Consider the following 24,019-nt stretch of genomic DNA (forward strand, 5'->3'; position numbering starts at 1 on the left):
TCTGAGATGCACCAATGTGTTGATTCCTGTTAATTGCCCGTTAATGACTTTCTCACCTCAGCGGCCCTTCCTCAGTGCTGGTGCCTCTTAAAGCGTCTTCTGAACTCTGAAATAACTCCGGGCTCGGTGCTTCCCCTGCTGCTGCTGGGGGAGCTCAGCATTCCCACTCTGGGACGGCACGAGGCACAGCTTGAGCACTCCAGGGCGTTTTGGCTGAAAATTGATCAAATTCTGGTGTTGGTTTGGGCTAAGCTGGGTCAGGATTGAAACTGGTGTGGCACTGGTGGCACTGGGAGGGGTCAGGCAGTGCTGGAGCTGAAGGAGGGTAAAGACAAGAGGGGGTAAAGACAAGAGAGCCCTTCAGTCCTTGAGCTGCTGCTGCTGCTGGCAAAGGCTTCCTGTAATCCTGCTGTAAACCCAGGGGTGCTGCAGGTAAAGGGAAAAAAGGATTTTGGCCAGGGAGAGATTGCAGAGCTGGGACTGAGGCTCTGCAGCCTCTGGGCACCTGTGTGGGGTGGACAGACCTGGTGATGCAGGACAGGGAGGAGCTGGAGAGAGCCCAGAGGAGGCTCCAGGATGGGCAGAGGGATGGAGCAGCTCTGCTGGCAGGAAAGGCTGGCACAGCTGGCATTGCTCACCTGCACAGGAGAAGCTTTGGGCTGAGCTCAGGGCGGCCTTGCAGGGCCTGGAGGAGCCCCAGGAAAGCTGGAGAGAGACAATTGCCAGGGGATGCAGGGACAGCACACAGGGAATGGCTCCACACTGAGAAATTACAGGTTTGGATGGGATGGTGGGAAAAAATCCTTCCCTGTGAGGGTGGGCAGGGCTGGGATGGAATTCCACCCCTGGATCCCTGGCAGTGCCCAAGGCCAGGTTGGGCACTGGGACAGTGGGAGGTGTCCCTGCCATGGCAGGGGTGGCACTGGGTGATCTTTAAGGTCCCATCCCACCCAGACCACTCTGGGATTCCATTGTTAGTTCATTTAAAGAAGAGTTTGCTCTTCCTTCGTGTTGCTGTGGAGTCCTGGGGCTCTGAGCTGGCTCAGTGGGCTCAGCACCTTTCCCTCACACCAGAGTGATTCAGGCACAGCAATGCCCAGTTTGTGGGACCCGCTGTGGCCTCAGCAGTGCCCCTGGCACTGTGGATGTGGCAGTGCCACCCCAGGGCACTGCAGCCATAAAAGGGCTGTGGGTTCAGGATGTGGGATGGACACTTTTAGGGTTTCTCCTTTTTTGGGTGGGCACAGCAGCAAAAATTCACCTGCTGCTAAAACACCAACCCAGAACTGCACCAGCTGCTCCTGCACAGCCCCAACGAGCAGCTCCTTGTCCTGCTGCCCTTCCCTGAGCTGTGGGTGACACTGGGGTGGCACAGGACAGGCTGGGGTGGCACAGGACAGGCTGGGGTGGCACAGGGACAGGGCTGGAGTGGCACAGGGACAGGCTGGGGTGGCACAGGACAGGCTGGGGTGGCACAGGGACAGCTGGGGTGGCACAGGACAGGCTGGGGTGGCACGGGACAGGCTGGGGTGGCACAGGGACAGCTGGGGTGGCACAGGACAGGCTGCAGTGGCACAGGGACAGGGCTGGAGTGGCACAGGACAAGCTGGAGTGGCACAGGGACAGCTGGGGTGGCACAGGACAGGCTGGAGTGGCACAGGACAGGCTGGGGTGGCACAGGACAGGCTGCAGTGGCACAGGGACAGCTGGGGTGGCACAGGGACAGGCTGGAGTGGCACAGGACAGGCTGGGGTGGCACAGGACAGGCTGGGGTGGCACAGGGACAGGGCTGGAGTGGCACAGGGACAGCTGGGGTGGCACAGGGACAGGCTGGGGTGGCACAGGGACAGGCTGCAGTGGCACAGGGACAGGCTGGGGTGGCACAGGGACAGGCTGGAGTGGCACAGGGACAGGCTGGAGTGGCACAGGGACAGGCTGGGGTGGCACAGGGACTGTTCTTCTTAATTTCTGTTGGAGTTTTCTTTAAAAAAGACAGGAATATATTTATTAGAATATATAACATATATCATATAATGTAATATATTATATATAATACATGATATATAATAAATAACATATGAGTATGTAATATATAGTATGTAACACATAATGTATAAAATATATATTATAATATACTATATTATATATAGTATATAGTACAGAATGTATCACATACAATATATAATGTATAATATACCATATATAATATATAATATATATCATATATCATATATTATATATTATATACAATATACTATATACTATATACTATATATAATAGAATATATAATATGTAATATGTAATATACAATATGTAACACATAACACATAATATATAAAATATATAATATACTATACTATATATAGTATATAATATAGAATATATCACATACAATATATAATGTATAATATACCATACATAATATATAATGTATAATCAATATATAATATATAATATGTAATATATAATATGTAATATGTAATATGTAATGTATGATATATAATATCCAATATGTAATGTATGATATATAATATGTAGACAGAAACTTCTGTCTATATCTCTCTCTCTGTGGAAATTACAATTTTATTTTCTGAGCATATTTTAATTATTTGCAGCAAGCTGAACCTAATTTAGTTTCATCTCTGAGGAGAAATGAACTTTAGCATTTAGGAATTGATATGCATTTATAGTTCTGTGTCTTGTAGATTTGGGGAAATCCCACAAGTTCAGTTGTGTTTTAGAAATTTTGTACTGAATTTCTGTGAAAATCTAAATATTTAAGGGCTTGGCAAAGATGGGTGACTGACAATTTTTTGGGATGATGTTATTTTTGAGGTTTATTCAATGGCCAGTTGAAATTTAAGTTAATAGTTGCCATTTTTACATTTAGGAAGATTTCCTAAAACCAGATATGAGTCGAAAATAAATCTTTGTCATGCCTGTCTTTGCTTTTCCTGTTGAAAAACTTCATTTCAGTTTGGATTCCTTGGTTTAGCTGGGGGTTGAGCAGTTGTGGCTGCAGTTTCAGAAGTTAATTTTGGTTTTTTCTCCCTTTTTCAGTGCTGTTTGCTGCTGGACTCCCCTGTCCCCACAACCCCGCAGGATGATATGAGACTTGAAAGAAGACGATGCATACAGGTGATTGATATTTTGGATTTTTACAATGACAAATGTTGGATGTTCTTGTTGCTCTTCCATTCTCTGTGCCCCCAAAATGATGTTGTTCCAACTTAGCAGAATATTGAAGAATTTTGGAATCTTTCTTTGCCCTTTCAAAACTCTTCTGCAGCTTGGAAAACTCTTCTTCTTCCAGGAAGAAAATGGTTTTCCTGAATGGAAATATTGTTTTCAGAGTTTTTCTGGGAATGCTTCTGAAGGTGCTGGTTGATATTTTTAGGAAATTCTCCCTTTTTTTTGGCTAATCAGAAATCCTGGAAGTGCCAAGTGTATTTGCAGCTTCAGTGGCTGATTTTTACTTGTGCTGGAAATACAGTCAGGGAAAAAATCACAAGAATAAAATTAAATTATCCAAGAGGGTTGCTCTAATTTTTTATACCCAAATACCCTTATTTCAACCAGATCTTTGGTTTCTTGTTCAGTTTAAACCCCAGGAATCCTTAGGGCTGGGGAAATAAAAAATCCAGCAGATTTCTGTGAGCATGGAGCTCATCCCCTGACTGACAGTTTTCAGTTGCATCAGCTGTTGCTGCATAAACAGCTTTGGAGGCTCTGTTTACATGGAGCCTTTGGATTTGGACCAAGATGCTGGAAGTGGAGATTTCATTCCCTGAAAACCAAACATCTCTCATTCCACTCCCGTGGTTGTGAGTTGTGTGCTGAAAGCTCAAGTCAAAGCAGGTCTAAAGGATTCTAAAATTAGGTTGGGCGAAGGAGAGGAGAAGGGAAAACTTCTCCAAAGGGATATTTCGTTTTTATGTTTCATTTTCAATATCTTAATCTAAAGGAGCAGCATTAAAAGTGTAGAAAATTGATGTCCCATCAGATTTGGGGAGCTCTGTGTAGTAGGCAGTGACAGATTAAAATAGAACCTAAATATTGAGAAAATGTTTTGAAAGCTTTAAAAATACTCATCCCACAAGTGAAAGGAGAGATAATGTTATGAAATTGTACCTTATGCATGACAGTGTTTGAGAGAATTCAGTTTCACATTGCAATGCTTTATTCTGATTTAAAACTCCCAACTTAAGCACTTTCAGTTTTGGTCAGAATTTCTGATGGTGTTGAGCTTCTTAGAATTATGAGCTTGCAGAATTGAAGTGGATACAAGATTTTGAAATTTAAGTGGTAATTCTGTCTCCTGCAGCCCAAATTCTTGATTTACAAGTCCCTTGATAAATACAGATTTAAAACCAGGATAAAGACATTTATGCCTGTGATGCGTTGGAGTTAAAAAACTCAGATTTATTTGCATTTTCTGTTTGTTAGGAGAGCCAGGCTTGGTGTGCTGGGGTTCTGAGAATGAACAAGAATTGCAGGCCTTCAGATGAGACCCTGCCCTGAGATAATTCTGTGGTGACTCTGCTGCTCTTGGTCTCGAGTTCAGAGTGCCTGGGGAGAGCTCAGGCCTGAAATTGAAAGTTCTTGTGGTTCTTGGGGATGGCTCTGTTGTGCTTTTAAAGGTTTCTCGAGGGTGATGGATCAGAGGTGCCTGGTAATGTCTAAACTACCTTTGGTTAAAGGGGGAAGCTTCTCCAGGGTCAGTAAATTCTGTGTTTTCATGAGCTTCACTTCATTGTCCTGGAAGCTGCTCCAAAGCCCTGCAGTGACCACAGCAGAGCTGGGGAAACAATCCTCTAAAGAAGAATATAGTTGCACTTCTGCCATGGAATACGTTAATTTTAGATCACCATTTAGGCTGAAAACACAGAAATGTTTTAAGGTCCACTGCTTTAAAAAAAAAAAAAGTGAAAATTTGAAGAAATGGGGATATTAAATGCTGTTTTCCAGTTTGAATCACCAGGAAAACAAACTTGCAGCACATTGAAGTTCTCTTTTTGCCCTGGATAATATGTGGGACACCCAGCAAAAGGGCACTTTAAGGTGCTGTTGGGAGGAGTGAGAGATTTTCAGTAATTTTATTGATGATCTGGAGCAGGGGATCGAGTGCACCCTCAGCACAGTTTGGGCAGGAGTGAGGATGGGGAGGGTGGGAGGGTCAGGACGGGATCCAGGGATGAGGCAGCAGGGAGGGGTCAGTGCTGCCCTGGGTCCCACAGCCCCAGGGAGCTCCAGGCTGGGCTGAGGGGCTGGGAAGGCCCTGGGGTGCTGTGACAGGGCTGGACACGAGCCCAGGGGTGCCCAGGGCAGCTGGGCTGGATGAGGAATTGTGTGTGCAGCAGGAGCAGGGCAGGGATTGTCCCTCTGTGCTGGCTCTGAGAGGCCCCTCCAGGGCTGGGCCCAGTTCTGCTCCTGCAGGAGAGCCCTGGAGGGGCTGGAGCGTGTCCAGGGCAGGGAACGGAGCTGGGCAGGGGCTGAAGAATCCCTGAGGGAGCTGGAAGGGGCTGGAGAATCCCTGAGGGAGCTGGAAGGGGCTGGAGAATCCCTGAGGGAGCTGGAAGGGGCTGCAGAATCCCTGAGGGAGCTGGGAAGGGGCTGCAGAATCCCTGAGGGAGCTGGGAAGGAGCGGGAGAATCCCTGAGGGAGCTGGAAGGGGCTGCAGAATCCCTGAGGGAGCTGGAAGGGGCTGCAGAATCCCTGAGGGAGCTGGGAAGGGCGGAGAATCCCTGAGGAGCTGGAAGGGGCTGGAGAATCCCTGAGGAGCTGGAAGGGGCTGCAGAATCCCTGAGGAGCTGGAAGGGGCTGCAGAATCCCTGAGGGAGCTGGAAGGGGCTGGAGAATCCCTGAGGGAGCTGGGAAGGGGCTGCAGAATCCCTGAGGGAGCTGGAAGGGGCTGCAGAATCCCTGAGGGAGCTGGGCAGGGGCTGGAGAATCCCTGAGGAGCTGGAAGGGGCTGGAGAATCCCTGAGGGAGCTGGAAGGGGCTGCAGAATCCCTGAGGGAGCTGGAAGGGGCTGCAGAATCCCTGAGGAGCTGGAAGGGGCTGGAGAATCCCTGAGGAGCTGGAAGGGGCTGCAGAATCCCTGAGGAGCTGGAAGGGGCTGCAGAATCCCTGAGGAGCTGGAAGGGGCTGCAGAATCCCTGAGGAGCTGGAAGGGGCTGCAGAATCCCTGAGGAGCTGGAAGGGGCTGGAGAATCCTGAGGAGCTGGAAGGGGCTGGGCTGGAGCAAAGGAGGCTCAGGGGCCCTCGTGGCTCTGCACAAGGCCCTGCCAGGAGGGCACAGCCGGGGGGGTCGGGCTCTGCTCCCAGGGAACAGGGACAGGAGCAGAGGGAGCGGCCTCAGGCTGGGCCAGGGCAGGCCCAGCTGGGACAGCAGCAGCAATTTGCCCATGGAAAGGGAGCTCAGGCCTGGGAAATGCTCAGAAATCTGTGGATGTGACACCTGAGCTCATGGGCTGGAGAAGGACCAGGCAGAGCTGGGTAAAGGTTGGACTCTGATGGTCTCAGAGGTGTTTTCCAGCCTTAATTCTCATTCCTGTTTACTTGTGGGTTTTTAGGATCTGTTCTGCTTTCCCCTGAAGCAGGGCCATAAGCAAAGCTGGGGTTCAGCTCTTTACAGGAAAAGCCAAGTTTGTATTTCAGTCAGGTTGTGGTGACACAGGTAACACCTTGTTTTCAGAATTGGGAATTTTTCACTCCTTTGTCCTTTGCAAGTCCCTCCAGGACCTTTGGGGAAAGCAAGGAACCAAACCCTGCTGGGTGTGGTGAGGCTGGTGATCAATCATCCTGCCCATATCCACTTCTCATGGTGTGCTGGCATCAAATTTGGGATTTTACTGAGTTCCTACAGGCAGGGATTCATCTTGGTTAAAAGTTGGTGTTTCCAGAGTTCTGCTCCCCCTTGTAACTCAGTGGTTGGTTGTTCTTTTTATCCCTCTTTTTTATGGAAATTTCTTGGTTTTATGACAGCTTTCTGGTTTTGACTTTTGTAGTTATGCTGGAGCCTAAGGAATATGGATCTAAAAACACTGACTTGTCTGATTTTTAGGCTTTTGAAGAGCTCCAAGGTTCTTTTTGTAACCTTTGTAAGAAAACAGAGTAACATCATGGTTACAGCAAATTAATTCTCATCAACGTGGAATTATCTTGGATGCACCAGAGATGTTGAGAACCAAGGAAATGTGATAATGGTGGTGTCAAGTTTGAGGTGCTCATATTGCTCTTAACTTGATAAAAATGGTCATTTTTGGAGAAGAGAAAAAGCCAATCCAATACTTTTCAATAAGGACACTGCAAGGGCAGTGCATCAGTTCTCACAGAGGTACCTGTCCTGCTGTATTCATTATTAACATCAAACAAAGCCAGAGAAGGATTTCTGGGAATTCCTGGGCTGGGTTTAGGGCCTGCAAGTGTCCAGGTGTTGGTTTTATGGAAGTGGAGCATTGGGCCTCTCACATCTCCTATTTCACATTTCAGTTGCTGATTTCACTGAGCCTGTAGCTATTTTAAAGGATGTTTTTATATGTCAGTAGTGACAAAATCCCAGAGACCAAAGCAGAAAAGCCCTCTGTTGTCGTGCACTCAGAACAAAGTGTTTGGAGCTCACCTGTGTTACCTGAACTGGAAGTTTTACCAGGAAAATCCAAAATTCCTGGGCCAGCACCAATTTACCCCTCCCCTGGCTGTTCCTGGGGTGGCCAGGTGACCCCTGAGGGGACCAACACCAGTGGGTGGCACAAAATCAGGTTTGGAAAGAGCAAAAAGGGTGCAGGTGCTGATTCCCTGCTGGTGCAGAGTGGCTCCCACTGGTTTGTGACTGGTTCCAGTTGGATTCTGCCTGGCTGGGTCTCCCAGGGGGTTTCTGGTGGATGTTCAGGTCCTGGCTGGGCAGATCAGCCCAGAAATCCCACCCAAATCAATAGAAATCATAAATAATGGCTGAGACAGAGCTGCTCATGAGGAGGGGAGCTTGGAATACAAGGGCTTGGATATTCCTGGGATAATGATGAATTATAGTTATTTATTATTTTATTATATTTATTTATTTATTATCATACCATTCCATATCATCCATATCCTATCCATAATGAGGCTTGATTCTGGGATGATGATGCATTATTATTATTATTATTATTATTATTATTATTATTATTATTATTATTATTATTATTATTATTATTATATCATCATCATCATCATCATCCCAGGAATATCCAAGCCCTCATTATGGATATGGATATGGATATGGATATGGATATGGATATGGATATGGATGTATGATGATGATGATGATGATGATGATATGATAAATAATAATAATAATAATAATAATAATAATAATAATAATAATAATACAAGGGCTTGGATATTCCTGGGATTATGATGATGACATTATTATTATTATTATTATTATTATTATTATTATTATTATTATTATTATTATTATTATCCATATCCATATCCATATCCATATCCATATCCATATCCATATCCATATCCATAATGAGGGCTTGGATATTCCTGGGATGATGATGATGATATAATATTATATTGATAATATATTGATATATATTGATGATATATTATTTATTATATTTTATTATGTATTTTTTATTTTATTGTATTATATTATTATTTATATTCATCCATCATATCCAGATTCAGCTTGATTGGATATGGAATGGATATAATGTAATATAATAGTAATAGTAATAGTAATATAAATATAATATAATAATATAATAATAATATATAAAATAATATAATAATAATAATAATAATAGTAAGCTGGAATCTGGATTATAATGACATTATTTTATTATTATTATTATATTATTATTATTATATTATATATCATATCATATCCATCCAATCATCATCCCTATCCATCATCCTATGCATATAAATAGGGCTTGGATATTCCTGGGAATGATGTGTGATAGTGTGCTATAATATAATAATAATATATAATAATAATAATAAAATATAATAATAATAATAATAATATGTCTCATCATCCGAATATCAGCCTTGATTCTGGAGATGATGATGATATTATTATTATTATCATCATCATCATCATCAATATCATCATCAATATCAGCACCAATATTATTTTAGTATTGTTATTTTAGTATTATTATTATTTTTGTATTTTAGTAAATTTTTCTATTATTTTTATTATTATAATTTTTTATTTTTATTTGCCCTTGGATATTCCTGGGAAATATTTTTATTTTTTATTTTTATTTGCCCTTGGATATTCCTGGGAAATAATTTTATTTTTTATTTTTATTTTCCCTTGGATATTCCTGGGAAATATTAATATTTTTAGTTTTAGTTTTTATTTTTATTTATATTTTTATTTTAATATTTCCTTGGCTATTCCTGGCATTAACCCCTGCTTTTCCACGGATAAATCAATGCCTTTGCAGCAGGGTTTGGTGCTGCTTTTGGAGTTTTTGTGCTGCTCAGGCTGCAGTGGAAGTTCTGCTTCTCAGAGATGGAGTCATTGACCTCAATGAATGATAACCTTGAAGTCAACAGACGAAATTAATGCTCCACTTTCTGCATTTGGGAGCAGCAATGTGAAAACCTGGCCAGCTAAAGTTAGATTCCTGCATCCATATTTAAGAAGTTGCCTATTTAAAAGACAAGAGTTTTTTTCCCCCTCCTCCAGAAGGGCTCAGTACCTGTGATATTGAAAATTAAATTTTCAGCCTCAGCCCCCATGTAAGAGGAAACAAAACTGCAGGATTTTGGTGTGGGATTACAGGTGGGGATGCTGCTTTCCTTACTCAGGAACAGAGCAGAGCATCGAAACCAGAAATCTTTGGGTGCTGCTGTTGTTGTGTATGGTTCCAATATTCTGGAAAAGTCATTTCTGTTCACTTTGCCTCCCAATCCACGTGACCCTCTGTTTAAAACCTGGTGAGAAAACTTCCAATGAAGTCTTAAATTATGAGGAGGTTTCTTTATTGCAAGACTAAAATTTATTTCTGTTGCCGATTTCTAAGAGCAAAAAAAAAAAACCAACAAACTTGATTTTGAACAAAACCAAATGAAAATTCAGCTCAAAAATTGCAATACTAACAATTAAAATTATTTCCCATTTCCCAATGATTGGTCAGTGCACTGAGAATGCCTGAGCTCTATAATGAACAGAATGCTGGAAATACAGAGGTTTTTCTGCAGCCTTTAAAGTCAATGTTCAGGGTGGGAACGAAAAGGAAAGGATCTCTTGGGCAAGGCTGGACTTTAAATGGAACTTTAAATTTACCTGAGCTCCTGAGCGTTTGCTGTGCTGAATCCAGGCCAGCAGATTTTTGTAGGAGGCATCCTGGATAAATCCTGGAGCCAGGTGGGAACCTCTCCCCCATCCCAAAGTTCTGCTCCTTTGGGCTCAGGCTTTAAAGCACAGACAGAGACCATGGGATGGCTCTCAAAGGGCAGGTAAGAGAGGTTTGGGAAGGATTGGTGAGGATTGGTGAGTTCTTGGTAAGGATTGGTGAGCTCTTGGCAGTTCTTGGTGAGTTCTTGGCAAGTTCTTGGCAGTTCTTGATAAAGATTGGTAAGGATTGGTGAGTTCTTGGTAAGGATTGTAAATTCTTGGTAAGGATTGGTAAGGATTGGTGAGTTCTTGGTAGGGATTGGTGAGTTCTTGGTGAGTTCTTGGTAGGGATTGGTAAATTCTTGGTAAGCTCTTTGTAAGCTCTTGGTAAGTTCTTGGCAATTCTTGGTGAGTTCTTGGTAAGTTCTTGGTAAGGATTGGCGAGTTTTTGTAAGGATTGGTGAGCTCTTGGTAAGGATTGGTGAGCTCTTGGTGAGTTCTTGGTAAGGATTGGTGAGTTCTTGGTAGGGATTGGTGAGTTCTTGGTAAGGATTGGTGAGTTCTTGGTAAGGATTGGTGAGGATTGGTAAGTTCTTGGTAAGGATTGGTGAGCTCTTGGTAAGGATTGGTGAGTTCTTGGTGAGTTCTTGGTAAGGATTGGTAAATTCTTGGTAAGCTCTTGGTAAGGATTGGTAAGCTCTTGGTAAGGATTGGTAAACTCTTGGTAAGGATTGGTAAGCTCTTGGTAGGGATTGGTGGGTTCTTGGTGAGGATTGGTGAGTTCTTGGCAAGTTCTTGGCAGTTCTTGATAAAGATTGGTCAGGATTGGTGAGTTCTTGGTAAGGATTGGTGAGTTCTTGGTGAGTTCTTGGTAAGGATTGGCAAGTTCTTGGTAAGGACTGGTAAAGATTGGTGAGTTCTTGGTAAGTTCTTGGTAAGGATTGGTGAGTTCTTGGTAAGTTGTTGGCAATTCTTGGTAAGGATTGGTGAATTCTTGGCAATTCTTGGTGAGGATTGGTAAGTTCTTGGTAAGGTTTGGTAAGTTCTTGGTAAGGATTGGTGAGCTCTTGGTAAGGGTTGGTGAGTTCTTGGTAAGTTCTTGGTAAGGATTGGTGAGTTCTTGGTGAGTTTTTGGTCAGGATTGGTGAGTGCTTGGTAAGGACTGGTAAATTCTTGGTAAGCTCTTGGTAAGGATTGGTAAGGTCTTGGTAAGTTCTTGGCAATTCTTGGTGAGGATTGGTGAGTTCTTGGTATGGATTGGTAAGGATTGGTGAGTTCTTGGTGAGTTTTTGGTAAGGATTGGTGAGTTCTTGGCAATTCTTGGTGAGGATTGGTGAGTTCTTGGTAAGGATTGGTGAGTTCTTGGCAAGTTCTTGGTAAGGATTGGTGAGTTCTTGGCAGTTCTTGATAAAGATTGGTACGGATTGGTAAGTTCTTGGTGAGTTCTTGGCAATTTTTGATGAGGATTGGTGAGTTCTTGGCAAGTTCTTGGCAGTTCTTGGTAAGGACTCCATGTACAATCCTTCACCAGGCAGGTGGAGGCAAGAACTGGGCAAATGTTGCTCCTGAACGCTGCTGAAATTGGACATTGTCACTTGTCAGGTTTGTGCTTCTCTCTCCCTACTCGGGCTGGTGCTCCCTGTTCTGTTCAGTTCAGTTTGGGTTTGGATGTTTCTGTCAAACATCTGGCAGGCAGGGGTGCCCAGATGTGTTTGGTTCGTTCCTGGCTGGGATCAGGCTGATCCTGGTGGGTTCCAGATGTGTTTGGTTCCTGGCTGGGATCAGGCTGATCCTGGTGGGTTCCAGATGTGTTTGGTTCATTCCTGGCTGGGATCAGGCTGATCCTGGTGGGTTCCAGATGTGTTTGGTTCATTCCTGGCTGGGATCAGGCTGATCCTGGTGGGTTCCAGATGTGTTTGGTTCCTGATCCTGGTGGGTTCCAGATGTGTTTGGTTCCTGGCTGGGATCAGGCTGAACAGGGGCAGCCGTTTGGTTCCAGGCTGAGAAAAGAGATTTGTTCTTGATTTCCTCCTTCCTGTTGGTGCTGGCATTTCCCTAACAAATTGGTTATTGAAAATCCCTTAAAAATCTGGGGGTACAAACAGAGAGCAGAGTGTGAATTTCTGCTTTACTGGGTAATTCTGTAACTGGATTCTTTTTGTGCACGCTCTTAACTTCTCCTTCACCTCATTGAATCCACTTTGTGAACAGAGAATCCAATATCAGGTTTGCTAAACCATCCAACACTTTGCTTTTTCTTTGCTAAATTCAGTGAAAATTTTAATATTTGAGCTCAGTATTTTGGGGTGACCCCGCCACTTGTTTGTGTGATGGACAGGGATCAGCAGATGTGCTGTGCCAGGAAATAACAGAAGGATGATTCCTGGAAAGGTGGATGAAGTTGCTTTCATTTTTACCTGGTTTTGTAGGCAGTGAGGCCTTGAAATAGAGAAATATTGAATATTGTTATTTAAGTCCACAATTCCTCAGGACTGCCTTGCCACTCCAGGAAAAGAAACTCTTTCTGGCAACACATGGAGATCCAGACATGGATTTTAGCTTGGCTGGACCAGGGCTGACATCTTCATGCTCCTCCAAGGTCCTGAAATGCCTGGCAGGAATGAACTGCTTCTCCAAGATTTTACATATTAATAAATCCATTAATGTGCATTCCCACATATTGGAACTCACCTGTTAGTGTGAGTTCTGGCTTGCTGTTAATGCCTCTCACTCGATCCACAAGTTGAGCTGAATATAAAACTGATTTTCTCTTCGTGTAGGTATGGAATAATGGCTTACATAGATTATATTAGCTTATAAAATATAAAATAAATTACAACACCCCACCAAATATATTTACCAGGTATTGTACCTTCCAGTAATGCAGAGGCTTTGTTTGGAATCAAAGTGGGAATCAGGCCCTTGGAAATATTTCACTTAGTGAAGTTTAGCAGGAGATGTGAAAGGCAGCAGATGTCCATCAGAATTCCATTTCCAGCTTCACTTTAGGTGAGTTCCAGATGTGCATGGAAGGCTCTGTGTTAGGCCTTAAAGACTGTGTAAAAAAAAGCAGCAATCTGGTAATTGATTTATTCTTGTTTCTTAAGTTAAACCTTTGTAAAATAATTTTACAGAAATTCCTGGAGACTTCCCTGAGTGTGGTGGTGGATCCAGGTGTGGAGTTTTAGGGTATTTTTGGTGCTTAGAAAGGGATGTAAATAAGGCAGTGTTTCTTTGTGGGCTTAAATGTTCACATCTCTGGAGTTTTCTCCAAAATTTAATTTTTCAAATTAATAAAATTTTTCAAAATTGGCTTGTTGAGGTCATGGAATGCCATGGCAGGGACACCTCCCACTGTCCCCAATGTCCAGCCTGGCCTGGGCACTGCCAGGGATCAGGGGCAGCCCCAGCTGGGATGGGCACCCTGGGATTTTGCTTTTTTTCCTGGGCACCCTGGGAAAATTGCTTTTTTCCCCCTCTTGTCAAAGCAAAAAACCCCAGGGTTGTTCTATCTTTTGTTATATATACATAATATATAAATATATATATAGAAATATAACTCTTTTTTCCTGACCTGCAGCTGCAGGAATATTCCTTTGCTTCTTTCTCCCTTACAAAGCCTGGGAGAATTTTGTGTTGCTTTCCTTGGAAAGTTCAGCTTTTCTTCCATCTTCAGAGAAATTTTATCTGTAAAGTTGTTTCTTGTCCTCTGGCTTGGGTTGACTTCATGGACTTGAGGAGTCTTCATGATTTCTCTTGTGAAGAAAAGAGATTTTCCTCAGAAAAAAAAAAAGAGGCTGTTTCACACCCAAATCAATGGGTCAGTTTTCAAGTTAGGATTGTGCACCTCCAGCTTAAATTCGGTGTTCAGCTTTGTTTTCCAACAAAGATTCTGGTAGCAAAAGGCCCCAGGCAGTGACTGTTTGGATCCTGAGAAAGGCAAAAGTAGTTGTTGTGTTTTTTTCTTTGTTTGGTGTTTTCTTTTATGTCTGGAGGCATGTGGAGCTCCAGGGGAAGGCAAGAAGCACCACTTGGTTTTTTCTTGGGAGAAATCCAGGCTCTATAGGCTGCCATCCAAATGCAAAAATTCTGACACTTCTGTGCTCAGAAAAAGTGCCACCGAAAGGGAGCCAGCTGAATACTCCACTTCTTCAATAGAAGGCTCTTTCCCGAAATAGAATTTGGGAGCTAACTTTGTCTGGAGCAGGGATTTGGGTTCAGAACACTCCCAGAGCCGTGGTGACGTCTTTGCACTTTTTCAGAGTTTTTCCCTCCGGCTCCAGGTATTTGGGTAAACACTCAGAGCATGTTCAGACACCTGAGGAGTCGTTTGTGTCCTGCAGTTCCATGAATTTGTACACCATAAATGAAAAATCTGCTTCACTTTTTATTTTTTTTCTGGGAAGGTGTTGGTAGAGGAGAAGGGAATTTTTGCTTTCATAGAATCCTGGAATGGTTTGGGTTGGAAAGGATTTTAAAGCTCATCCCACTCCCACTGCCTGCCATGGCAGGGACACCTTCCATGGTCCCAGCTTGCTCCAGGCCTGGGACACTGCCAGGGATGGGGCAGCAGAGCTGCTCTGGGCACCCTGTGCCCACCTCACAGGGACCAACCCCTTCCCCACCAAAGGCACAAATTCCTGTGCACAAATCTGTGCTCACTATTTACAGCTTGCTCACAGCATTTTGGTGTTTGACTTTGTGTCACACTTTGTCCCATGGATCCCAGTTTGTTAGCAGTATTTTTTGCCATAAAAATCCACATTATCTTCAATAACAGATTAGCTTTGCCTTCCCAAGAAGCTGCCCTAACCCATTTTGAGAATGGGTAATTCCCTCCTGGGTGAGCCTTTTGATCAATTGGGAGAAAAGGGAGTCGGTGTCTTCTGAGCAAGGCTGGATAGCAGCTCCTTTAACGAAGTGATTTGGGCTCCTTTCAGCACCAGCTCCTGATGAATGGTGGGGGTTTCATCCAAGAACAGGTAATTAAGGGCTGCACCTTTGGATGGATGTCCGGTTTTCGGCTGTTTGGGTGGCCTGGAAAGGCCCGGGGTGGCCTTGGGGCAGCCGCGTTTCAAAGGAACAGAAGAGGCTTCAGTTCTTTTCTCGGTCTCGGTGTTTATTAATTGTTTATCTAAAAGATTTTCTCTCGGCCCGACAGAGCTCTGCTCAGCAGCCAGCCATGAGCACACTCCCTGCCCTCCGGGCGGTCACCTATCTTTATACCCAAAGTTACGTGTACAATATTTATCATTTTTCCCCAATACCTTTCACCCTTATTGCCCGGTGCACTTTTAGTAATGACCAATCCCAAAGTGCCACCATCACCACAGAAGATGGAGGAGAAGAAGAAGAAGAAGAAGGACAGGACACGCCCCAATTCCTCCATCTTACTTCTCTAAACCCCCCTGTACAGAAATCCTAAACCCTGTGTTTCACTCTCTAATTAACTGATCCCTTCACCATTCACCCCGGTGAAACCCTCCTGTCCTCATACAGGTGTCGTCTCCTGTGTGGGATCAAAGTGCAGCCACCAGACACTTCTGGAACATTCCAGGACTCCCGAGCCCCCCAAGGGTGCTCTCAGTGACACCTCAGGCCTGAGGTGCTGAGATCCCACAGGTGGATGGCACCTCTGCCTGAGGCCTGGCTTTCCTCATTCACACACAGGAGCTGAGCAGCTTTGGAGAGCACAAAACACCTCAGGAGGGTTTTGGAAGCCTCTGGACAAGGGGCTCCATGGGAAGCATTGCTGTGCTCAGCTTTGGAGAGCCAGGGGGACTTTCCTGCAGCCCTTCCTGGGGTCCTCAGCACAGCTCCAAGGGAAGGGACAAGGCCAGGACATTGCAGGTGTGACTCTGTGCCCTCAGGAGTGAAATGCAGGATTGCAGAATGGCCCTGGTGTGGGATCTCAGCAGCTCAGGACTGAGGTGTCACCGAGAGCACCCTTGGGGGGCTCGGGAGTCCTGGAATGTTCCAGAAGTGTCTGGTGGCTGCACTTTGATCCCACACAGGAGACGACACCTGTATGAGGACAGGAGGGTTTCACCGGGGTGAATGGTGAAGGGATCAGTTAATTAGAGAGTGAAACACAGGGTTTAGGATTTCTGTACAGGGGGGTTTAGAGAAGTAAGATGGAGGAATTGGGGCGTGTCCTGTCCTTCTTCTTCTTCTTCTTCTCCTCCATCTTCTGTGGTGATGGTGGCACTTTGGGATTGGTCATTACTAAAAGTGCACTGGGCAATAAGGGTGAAAGGTATTGGGGAAAAATGATAAATATTGTACACGTAACTTTGGGTATAAAGATAGGTGACCGCCCGGAGGGCAGGGAGTGTGCTCATGGCTGGCTGCTGAGCAGAGCTCTGTCGGGCCGAGAGAAAATCTTTTAGATAAACAATTAATAAACACCGAGACCGAGAAAAGAACTGAAGCCTCTTCTGTTCCTTTGAAACGCGGCTGCCCCAAGGCCACCCCGGGCCTTTCCAGGCCACCCAAACAGCCGAAAACCGGACACCCTGGTGTGTGAGCTCCCCAGGGGACAGGGACAGGACAGCAGGAAAAGGCTCAGGCTGTGCCAGGGGGGGCTTGGGTTGGACAGCAGGAGGAATTTCTTCATGGGGAGGGTTAAATATTGGTGTTGAGGATCATCCAGTCCCACCACCATCCCATCCCCAGCCCAATCCCTGTCCCCAGGGGCCACATCCTGAGCACTCCCAGAGACTCCAAACCTCCCTGAGCAGCTCATCCCAAGGCCTGACCCCTCCTGCATGGAAAGCAATCAGAGCCTCCCCTGGCAGCATCATTTCATCCTTGGTGATGCCCTGAAACATTGCAGTGTTGGCTGAAGGTGCTCAGTGCCATGACCTCTGAAGGGACTGCCATGCTTTCCTCTCACAAATGGTGGCAAGGACAATTTTCCACCTCTGTGCACTCCTTCTGTTTGCAGAGATGTTGGGAAATCTCCCCTTTGTGGGGCAGAAAAAGAAGGGAAATCCTCTCTGCTCAGACATGGTTGGGCTCTCTGGAGCTGCAGAGAAATCACAGCAATCCCCCACATTCCCCACGAGGTCCTGAGGAGCTGTGTGAGCTGGGGGGACATTTGGGAGCAGTTCTGTGCTCTCCTGGCCAGCAGGGCCAGAGAAAAGCCCGGGGTGCTTTGGCAGAGCCCAGCCCCGAGTGCCAGCACTGCTGGGCAGGAGCAGCTGCCTGGGGCTCCTCCTGCTCCAGAGCCTGCTCTCTGCACTGCTTTTGGGGCATCAGAAATGATATTGGTCTGTGCTCCTGGGAAGGATTGCAGCTCTTCATGGACTGGGTGAAAAGTTGGGCTCCATGGCAGTGATGAGAATAATGAGTTAATAAGAGTGGCTCTTGTTTTGTACAGACATCTTAGAGGGGGCACATCCTGGGCTTGTTTTGAACTTTCTGCTCCAAATTTGTGGAATCACAGAATGGTTTGGGTTGGGAGGGACCTTAAATCCCACCCAGTGCCACGGCAGGGACACCTCCCACTGTGCCAGGGATCCAGGGCAGCCACAGCTGCTCTGGGCACCCTCAATCCCATTCCCTTGGGGACTTTGGTAACTGTCCCTGGTGATGTCCTGCTGGGACAGGGACATTTCTTTGGGGTGGCATTTCTTTGGGGTAACATTCTTTATGGTGATGTTTCTTTGGGGTGGCATTTCTTTGGGGTGGCATTTCTTTGGGGTGACATTTCTTTGGGGTGACATTTCTTTGGGGTTAACATTCTTTAGGGGGGATTTCTTTGGGGTGACATTTCTTTGGGGTACATTCTCATGGTGATGTTTCTTTGGGGTGGCATTTCTTTGGGGTAACATTCTTTACGGTGATGTTTCTTTGGGTGGCATTTCTTTGGGGTGGTATTTCTTTGGGGTGGTATTTCTTTGGGGTAACATTCTTTGGGGTGACATTTCTTTGGGGTGACATTTCTTTGGGGTGACATTTCTTTGGGGTGGCATTTCTTTGGGGTAACATTCTTTAGGGTGATGTTTCTTTGGGGTGGCATTTCTTTGGGGTGGCATTTCTTTGGGGTAACATTCTTTATGGTGATGTTTCTTTGGGGTGACATTTCTTTGGGGTGACATTTCTTTGGGGTAACATTCTTTGGGGTGGCATTTCTTTGGGGTGATATTTCTTTGGGGTGACATTTCTTTAGGGTAACATTCTTTGGGGTGATGTTTCTTTGGGGTGACATTTCTTTGGGGTGGCATTTCTTTGGGTGTATTTCTTGGGGTGTATTTCTTTAGGGTAACATTCTTTAGGTGATTTTCTTTGGGGTGACATTCTTTGGGGTGATGTTTCTTTGGGTAACATTTCTTTGGGATCCCTTCTCTCTTCGCTGGCACGCCTCACCGTGAGTCTTCACTCTGGCAGAGGCATTTTCAAATTCTTCCCAATTTCCTTTTGTCTGAGGACAGTTCGGGTGTCAGAATCCTCCCTTGTGTTGCATTTCCTTTGCAGGTGGCTTTCTTTCGGAACATTCTCCTAGGTGAAGTTTCTTTGACTGGGCTTTTAAAAACTTTGGGTTAATTCACTTCTTTACGTGATGTTTCTTTGGGGTGGTATTTCTTTGGGGTGGCATTTCTTTAGGGTAACATTCTTTATGGTGATGTTTCTTTGGGGTGGCATTTCTTTGGGGTGATGTTTCTTTATGGTGATGTTTCTTTGGGGTGGCATTTCTTTGGGGTGGTATTTCTTTGGGGTGGTATTTCTTTGGGGTGACATTTCTTTAGGGTAACATTCTTCATGGTGATGTTTCTTTGGGGTGGCATTTCTTTGGGGTGGCATTTCTTTGCATCCCTTCTCAATCATCTCAGCCTGGCACAGCCCTCACTCCAGTGAGTCTTCACTCATGGCAGGAGGGCATTTCCAACTTCTTTCCCCCTAATTTCCCCCTTCCTTCCCCGTTCTGCCAGGGAGCAGCCAGGCTGTCCCAGACTCCTCTCCCGGGTGTGTTTGCAGTCCTGCCTGTGCCCTGCATGGAGCTGGGTGTTCTGTTCCCTGAGAACACTTCTAACACCTCAGTGCTGAAGCTTTGGAGCTCATTGATACCTCAGCTTTAAAATAAACAGTTTGTGTGTTATTATTTCACTTTTCTTGCAGTGACCTCACCCTTGGTGACATGACCTTGTAGGTGGTTCCTTTGCATTGCAGGACACTCGTGTCTGGTGCCTGTAAATGTGGCTTTCACAGTGTCCTCAGTGCTGGGAGCGTTCCCTGGCCACACCAGGGCACATTTTGTTTGAATTAAAAGCCTTTAGGGGCCAGAACTCCATGAACATTTCTGCTGTGAACAGGACTTGGGGTGATCTTTTCCCAGAACAACTGTTGGCTGAACCTTGAAGATTTCCTTTAAATCCTGTAAATAATTTTCCATCATCACCTTTCCTTGGGAACATCCACCTCCCTTTCCTCAGGTGGAATGCTTCCTGTGCACCTCTCTGGAGGTGAGGAAACCCAACCCAACACCAAACCATGGCAAATTATCCACTCAGCTTTTCCTTGGAGTAGTTCAGAGATTCTGCAGGAAGTGCTGGGATGGTTCCTTCCCTCCCGCACCCGCTTGGTGGCCACAGAGGTGCAGGGGGCTCCCAGGAGTTTGGCATTCCAGGAAAACCAGAGGCTGATGAAGGAGAGGCTCAGATGTTCCAGTCTTTGCTTTCCACGATGTCCCTGCAGGAGCCAGGTGGCAAAGGAGGAGCCCAGTGATGGCAAATGGGGGTTTTTGTGACTGGGAATCAGATTTATGGAGCAAACCGGCTGAGGGAAAGCTGGGTCAGGTGGGACAATCCAGGAATTGTTCCCTGGCAGGGGCTGGGATGGAATTCCATCCCTGGATCCCTGGCAGTGCCCAAGGCCAGGCTGGACACTGGGACAGTGGGAGGTGTCCCTGCCATGGCAGGACTGGCACTGGGTGAGTTTCAGGACATTCCTGTGCTGGCAGGAAAGGCTGGCACAGCTGGCATTGCTCACCTGCACAGGAGAAGCTTTGGGCTGAGCTCAGGGCGGCCTTGCAGGGCCTGGAGGAGCCCCAGGAAAGCTGGAGAGAGACAATTGCCAGGGGATGCAGGGACAGCACACAGGGAATGGCTCCACACTGAGAAATTACAGGTTTAGATCAGATATTAGGAAGAAATTCCTCTCTGTGAGGGTGGGGAGGGCTGGGATGGAATTCCATCCCTGGATCCCTGGCAGTGCCAAGGCCAGGCTGGACACTGGCACAGTGGGAGGTGTCCCTGCCATGGGTGAGTTTTAAGTCTCTTCCAACCCAAACCATTCCAGGATTCTATAAGATGAAGACAAAAATTATTTTTTAAAATTTGCACAACTCTGATATTGAGTAGTGTTGCTCTCATTGTTATTATTAGTGTGAACAAAACTCCAATTTTCATAGCTAGCTTTAATACCCACTCCTTATTTTATGCTAGAAACAGTAAAACCTTACAAGAAAAAATGCAAGTTACACTTAAAAATAATTGTATTATCCTAAAGAAAGAATGATATTTTCTGTTTGTTTTCTGGATGGGTTTTGTTGTTATGTTTTAAATTTTTGGGGGTTGAAATTTATGTTCCCAATCCACATGTTTGGATCAGTGGAGTTTGGCATCCCCAGGTTTTGGTGGTTTCCAGCTGCAAGCACAGATCCAACCACACTTCAAGTTTTCTTCTCTGCTACTTCAAGGTGAGACAAATCAAAAGAAGTAATTGCCAAAACTTGGAAGTGTGTGTACTAAATACAGGAATTATTACAAAGGCAGGAAATTCGGTTTCAGATGTGAGCTTTGTAATTGTGAGCTTTGACTGGACTTGTCAGCCCCCAAATAAATCCTGCCTGGATTTATTTCTGATTTTTAATTTTGAATTTTCTGTGATGAGCACTAAACTGGGCATGGAAATATTGAAACTTTTTAATGATTTATTGTTTAGTGATTTGGGAGTGGGGTTTGTCAGGACTGGCTTCAGATTCCTGCTGTAAAATGCAGAATATCAGTTAGCAAATCATGGAGAGAGCAGCACAAAAATGGTTTAGGTGCAGTTCACAACCTGGGAGGATTTTATGGAACAGTTCTGGTGCTTCCAGGCAACTTTGGAGTGAGGAAAAATCTGGAATGTTATTGTTTTATGAACTGTGATGTGGATTTATAAGGACAGCGTGCCTGAGAGTTTTAAAGTGTTCTGGTTTGTAGGAACTCCATCAGAATTTGTGTTATTAACACAAAATATTCTGGTTTTTAGGAACTCCATCAGAATTTGTGTTATTAATACAGAATATTCTGGTTTTTAGGAACTCCATCAGAATTTGTGTTATTAACACAGAATATTCTGGTTTTTAGGAACTCTCTCAGAATTTGTGTTATTAATACAGAACATTCTGGTTTGTAGGAACTCTGTCAGAATTTTTGTTATTAATACAGAATACTCTGGTTTTTAGGAACTCCATCAGAATTTGTGTTATTAATACAGAATATTCTGAATTTTAGGAACTTTGTGTTATTAACAGAATATTCTGGATTTTAGGAACTCCATCAGAATTTGTGTTATTAATAGAAAATATTCTGGTTTTTAGGAACTTCATCAGAATTTGTGTTATTAATACAGAATATTCTGGGGTTTAGGAACTCTGTGAGAATTTGTGTAATTAACACAAAATATTCTGTTTTTTAGGAACTCCATCAGAATTTGTGTTATTAATACAGAATATTCTGAATTTTAGGAACTTTGTGTTATTAACAGAATATTCTGGATTTTAGGAACTCCATCAGAATTTGTGTTATTAACACAAAATATTCTGGATTTTTAGGAACTTTGTGTTATTAACAGAATATTCTGGATTTTAGGAACTCTCTCAGAATTTGTGTTATTAATACAGAACATTCTGGTTTGTAGGAAGTCCATCAGAATTTTTGTTATTAATACAGAATACTCTGGTTTTTAGGAACTCCATCAGAATTTGTGTTATTAACACACAATATTCTGGTTTTTAGGAACTCTGTCAGAATTTGTGTTATTAATACAGAATATTCTGGTTTTTAGGAACTCCATCAGAATTTGTGTTATTAATGCAGAACATTCTGGTTTGTAGGAACTCCATCAGAATTTGTGTTATTAATACAAAATATTCTGGTTTGTAGGAACTCTGTCAGAATTTGTGCTATTAATAGAAAATATTCTGGTTTTTAGGAACTCTGTCAGAATTTGTGTTATTAATACAAAATATTCTGGTTTGTAGGAACTCTGTCGAATTTGTGCTATTAATAGAAAATATTCTGGATTTTAGGAACTTTGTGTTATTAACAGAATATTCTGGTTTTTAGGAACTTTGTGTTATTAATACAGAATATTCTGGTTTTTAGGAACTCCGTCAGAATTTGTGTTATTAACACAGAATATTCTGGTTTTTAGGAACTCCATCAGAATTTGTGTTATTAACACAAAATATTCTGGATTTTAGGAACTTTGTGTTATTAACAGAATATTCTGGTTTTTAGGAACTTTGTGTTATTAATACAGAATATTCTGGTTTTTAGGAACTCTGTCAGAATTTGTGTTATTAATACAGAATATTCTGGTTTTTAGGAACTTTGTGTTATTAACAGAATATTCTGGTTTGTAGGAACTCTGTCAGAATTTGTGTTATTAATACAGAATATTCTGGTTTTAGGAACTCTGTGAGAATTTGTGTTATTAATACAAAATATTCTGGTTTGTAGGAACTCTGTCAGAATTTGTGCTATTAATAGAAAATATTCTGGTTTTTAGGAACTCTGTCAGAATTTGTGTTATTAATACAGAGTATCAAAGCAATGTCTTCAAATGCAACAGAACTGCTCTGTAGCTAAAATTTAAGTGCTATAAATTTCTCTTGGAGTGACATGAATTACTTCAAAATCATCCATGAAATCAGCCAGCGAGGGAATTCCCTGGAATCATCACAGTTGAGGTGGAATTTATAATGGTGGATATTTGTTTGTAGTTCAGTTTTTCACTTCAAAAGCCTCTGTGTGTGTGTGTGTTAAAGATGTGTGATAGGTTCACAGCAATCTCAAATCCAACCCCAAAAATCCCAAACTCAAACAAAGGAAAGGGAAAAAAGACTTTTCATCTCAATAGGGCTGTGCAAATCCTGCAAGTGGAAGGAGGGGACAGCCCAAATTCTCAAAATACACACTTGCCCACGTGCCAAGTTATTTTATTTTTACAGTTGGTTTTATTTTAAAATTGTCATGGCTGTGTTAGATGAAATCCACCTTTATTTATGGTAGACACCAGAGCTGGGTGGATGTCACCCAGTGAAATAGCTGGGAAATACACGGGATTATTTAACAGCGCTGAAAAGATTCTGCAGCAATTCCTACCCCTGCCTGTATTCAAACTACAAAAGTACTTTGAGATCCTCCCCCTCTCTCCTGAAAGCTGTTCTCTTTGGTCAGGTATTGAATAATTTATATCATGTGAGACTCTTGCACATGATGTATTCATCCCTTGTTTAGCACTTACATTCATGGTTTGGCATGCTGGTTGTACATTGATATGGGAGATGCTTCCCATTTTTTCTCTACCAACTGTTTAAATATATCTTGTGCCTCAGTAACTACAAATGGGAAATAGAATAATTCAAGTTATTTCCCTTGATGGGTTTGATGCACAGCAAA

The 24,019-nt window shown here is 43.9% G+C and overlaps 1 protein-coding gene across 2 annotated transcripts in view; it reads left to right on the forward strand.

Moving 5' to 3' along the window:
- Positions 1–24,019, forward strand: part of DYRK1A (dual specificity tyrosine phosphorylation regulated kinase 1A) — a 104,646-nt gene that overhangs the window by 26,320 nt on the left and 54,307 nt on the right. For both annotated transcript variants that reach the window (XM_064705264.1, XM_064705254.1), the window contains exon 2: positions 3,062–3,139. In XM_064705264.1, coding sequence (XP_064561334.1) covers positions 3,130–3,139 — 10 coding nt within the window. In that variant the 5' untranslated portion in view covers positions 3,062–3,129. The remainder of the gene's footprint in view (positions 1–3,061; positions 3,140–24,019) is intronic.

This window comes from Zonotrichia leucophrys, chromosome 1 (genome assembly GCF_028769735.1).
Source record: "Zonotrichia leucophrys gambelii isolate GWCS_2022_RI chromosome 1, RI_Zleu_2.0, whole genome shotgun sequence".
NCBI lineage: Eukaryota > Metazoa > Chordata > Aves > Passeriformes > Passerellidae > Zonotrichia > Zonotrichia leucophrys.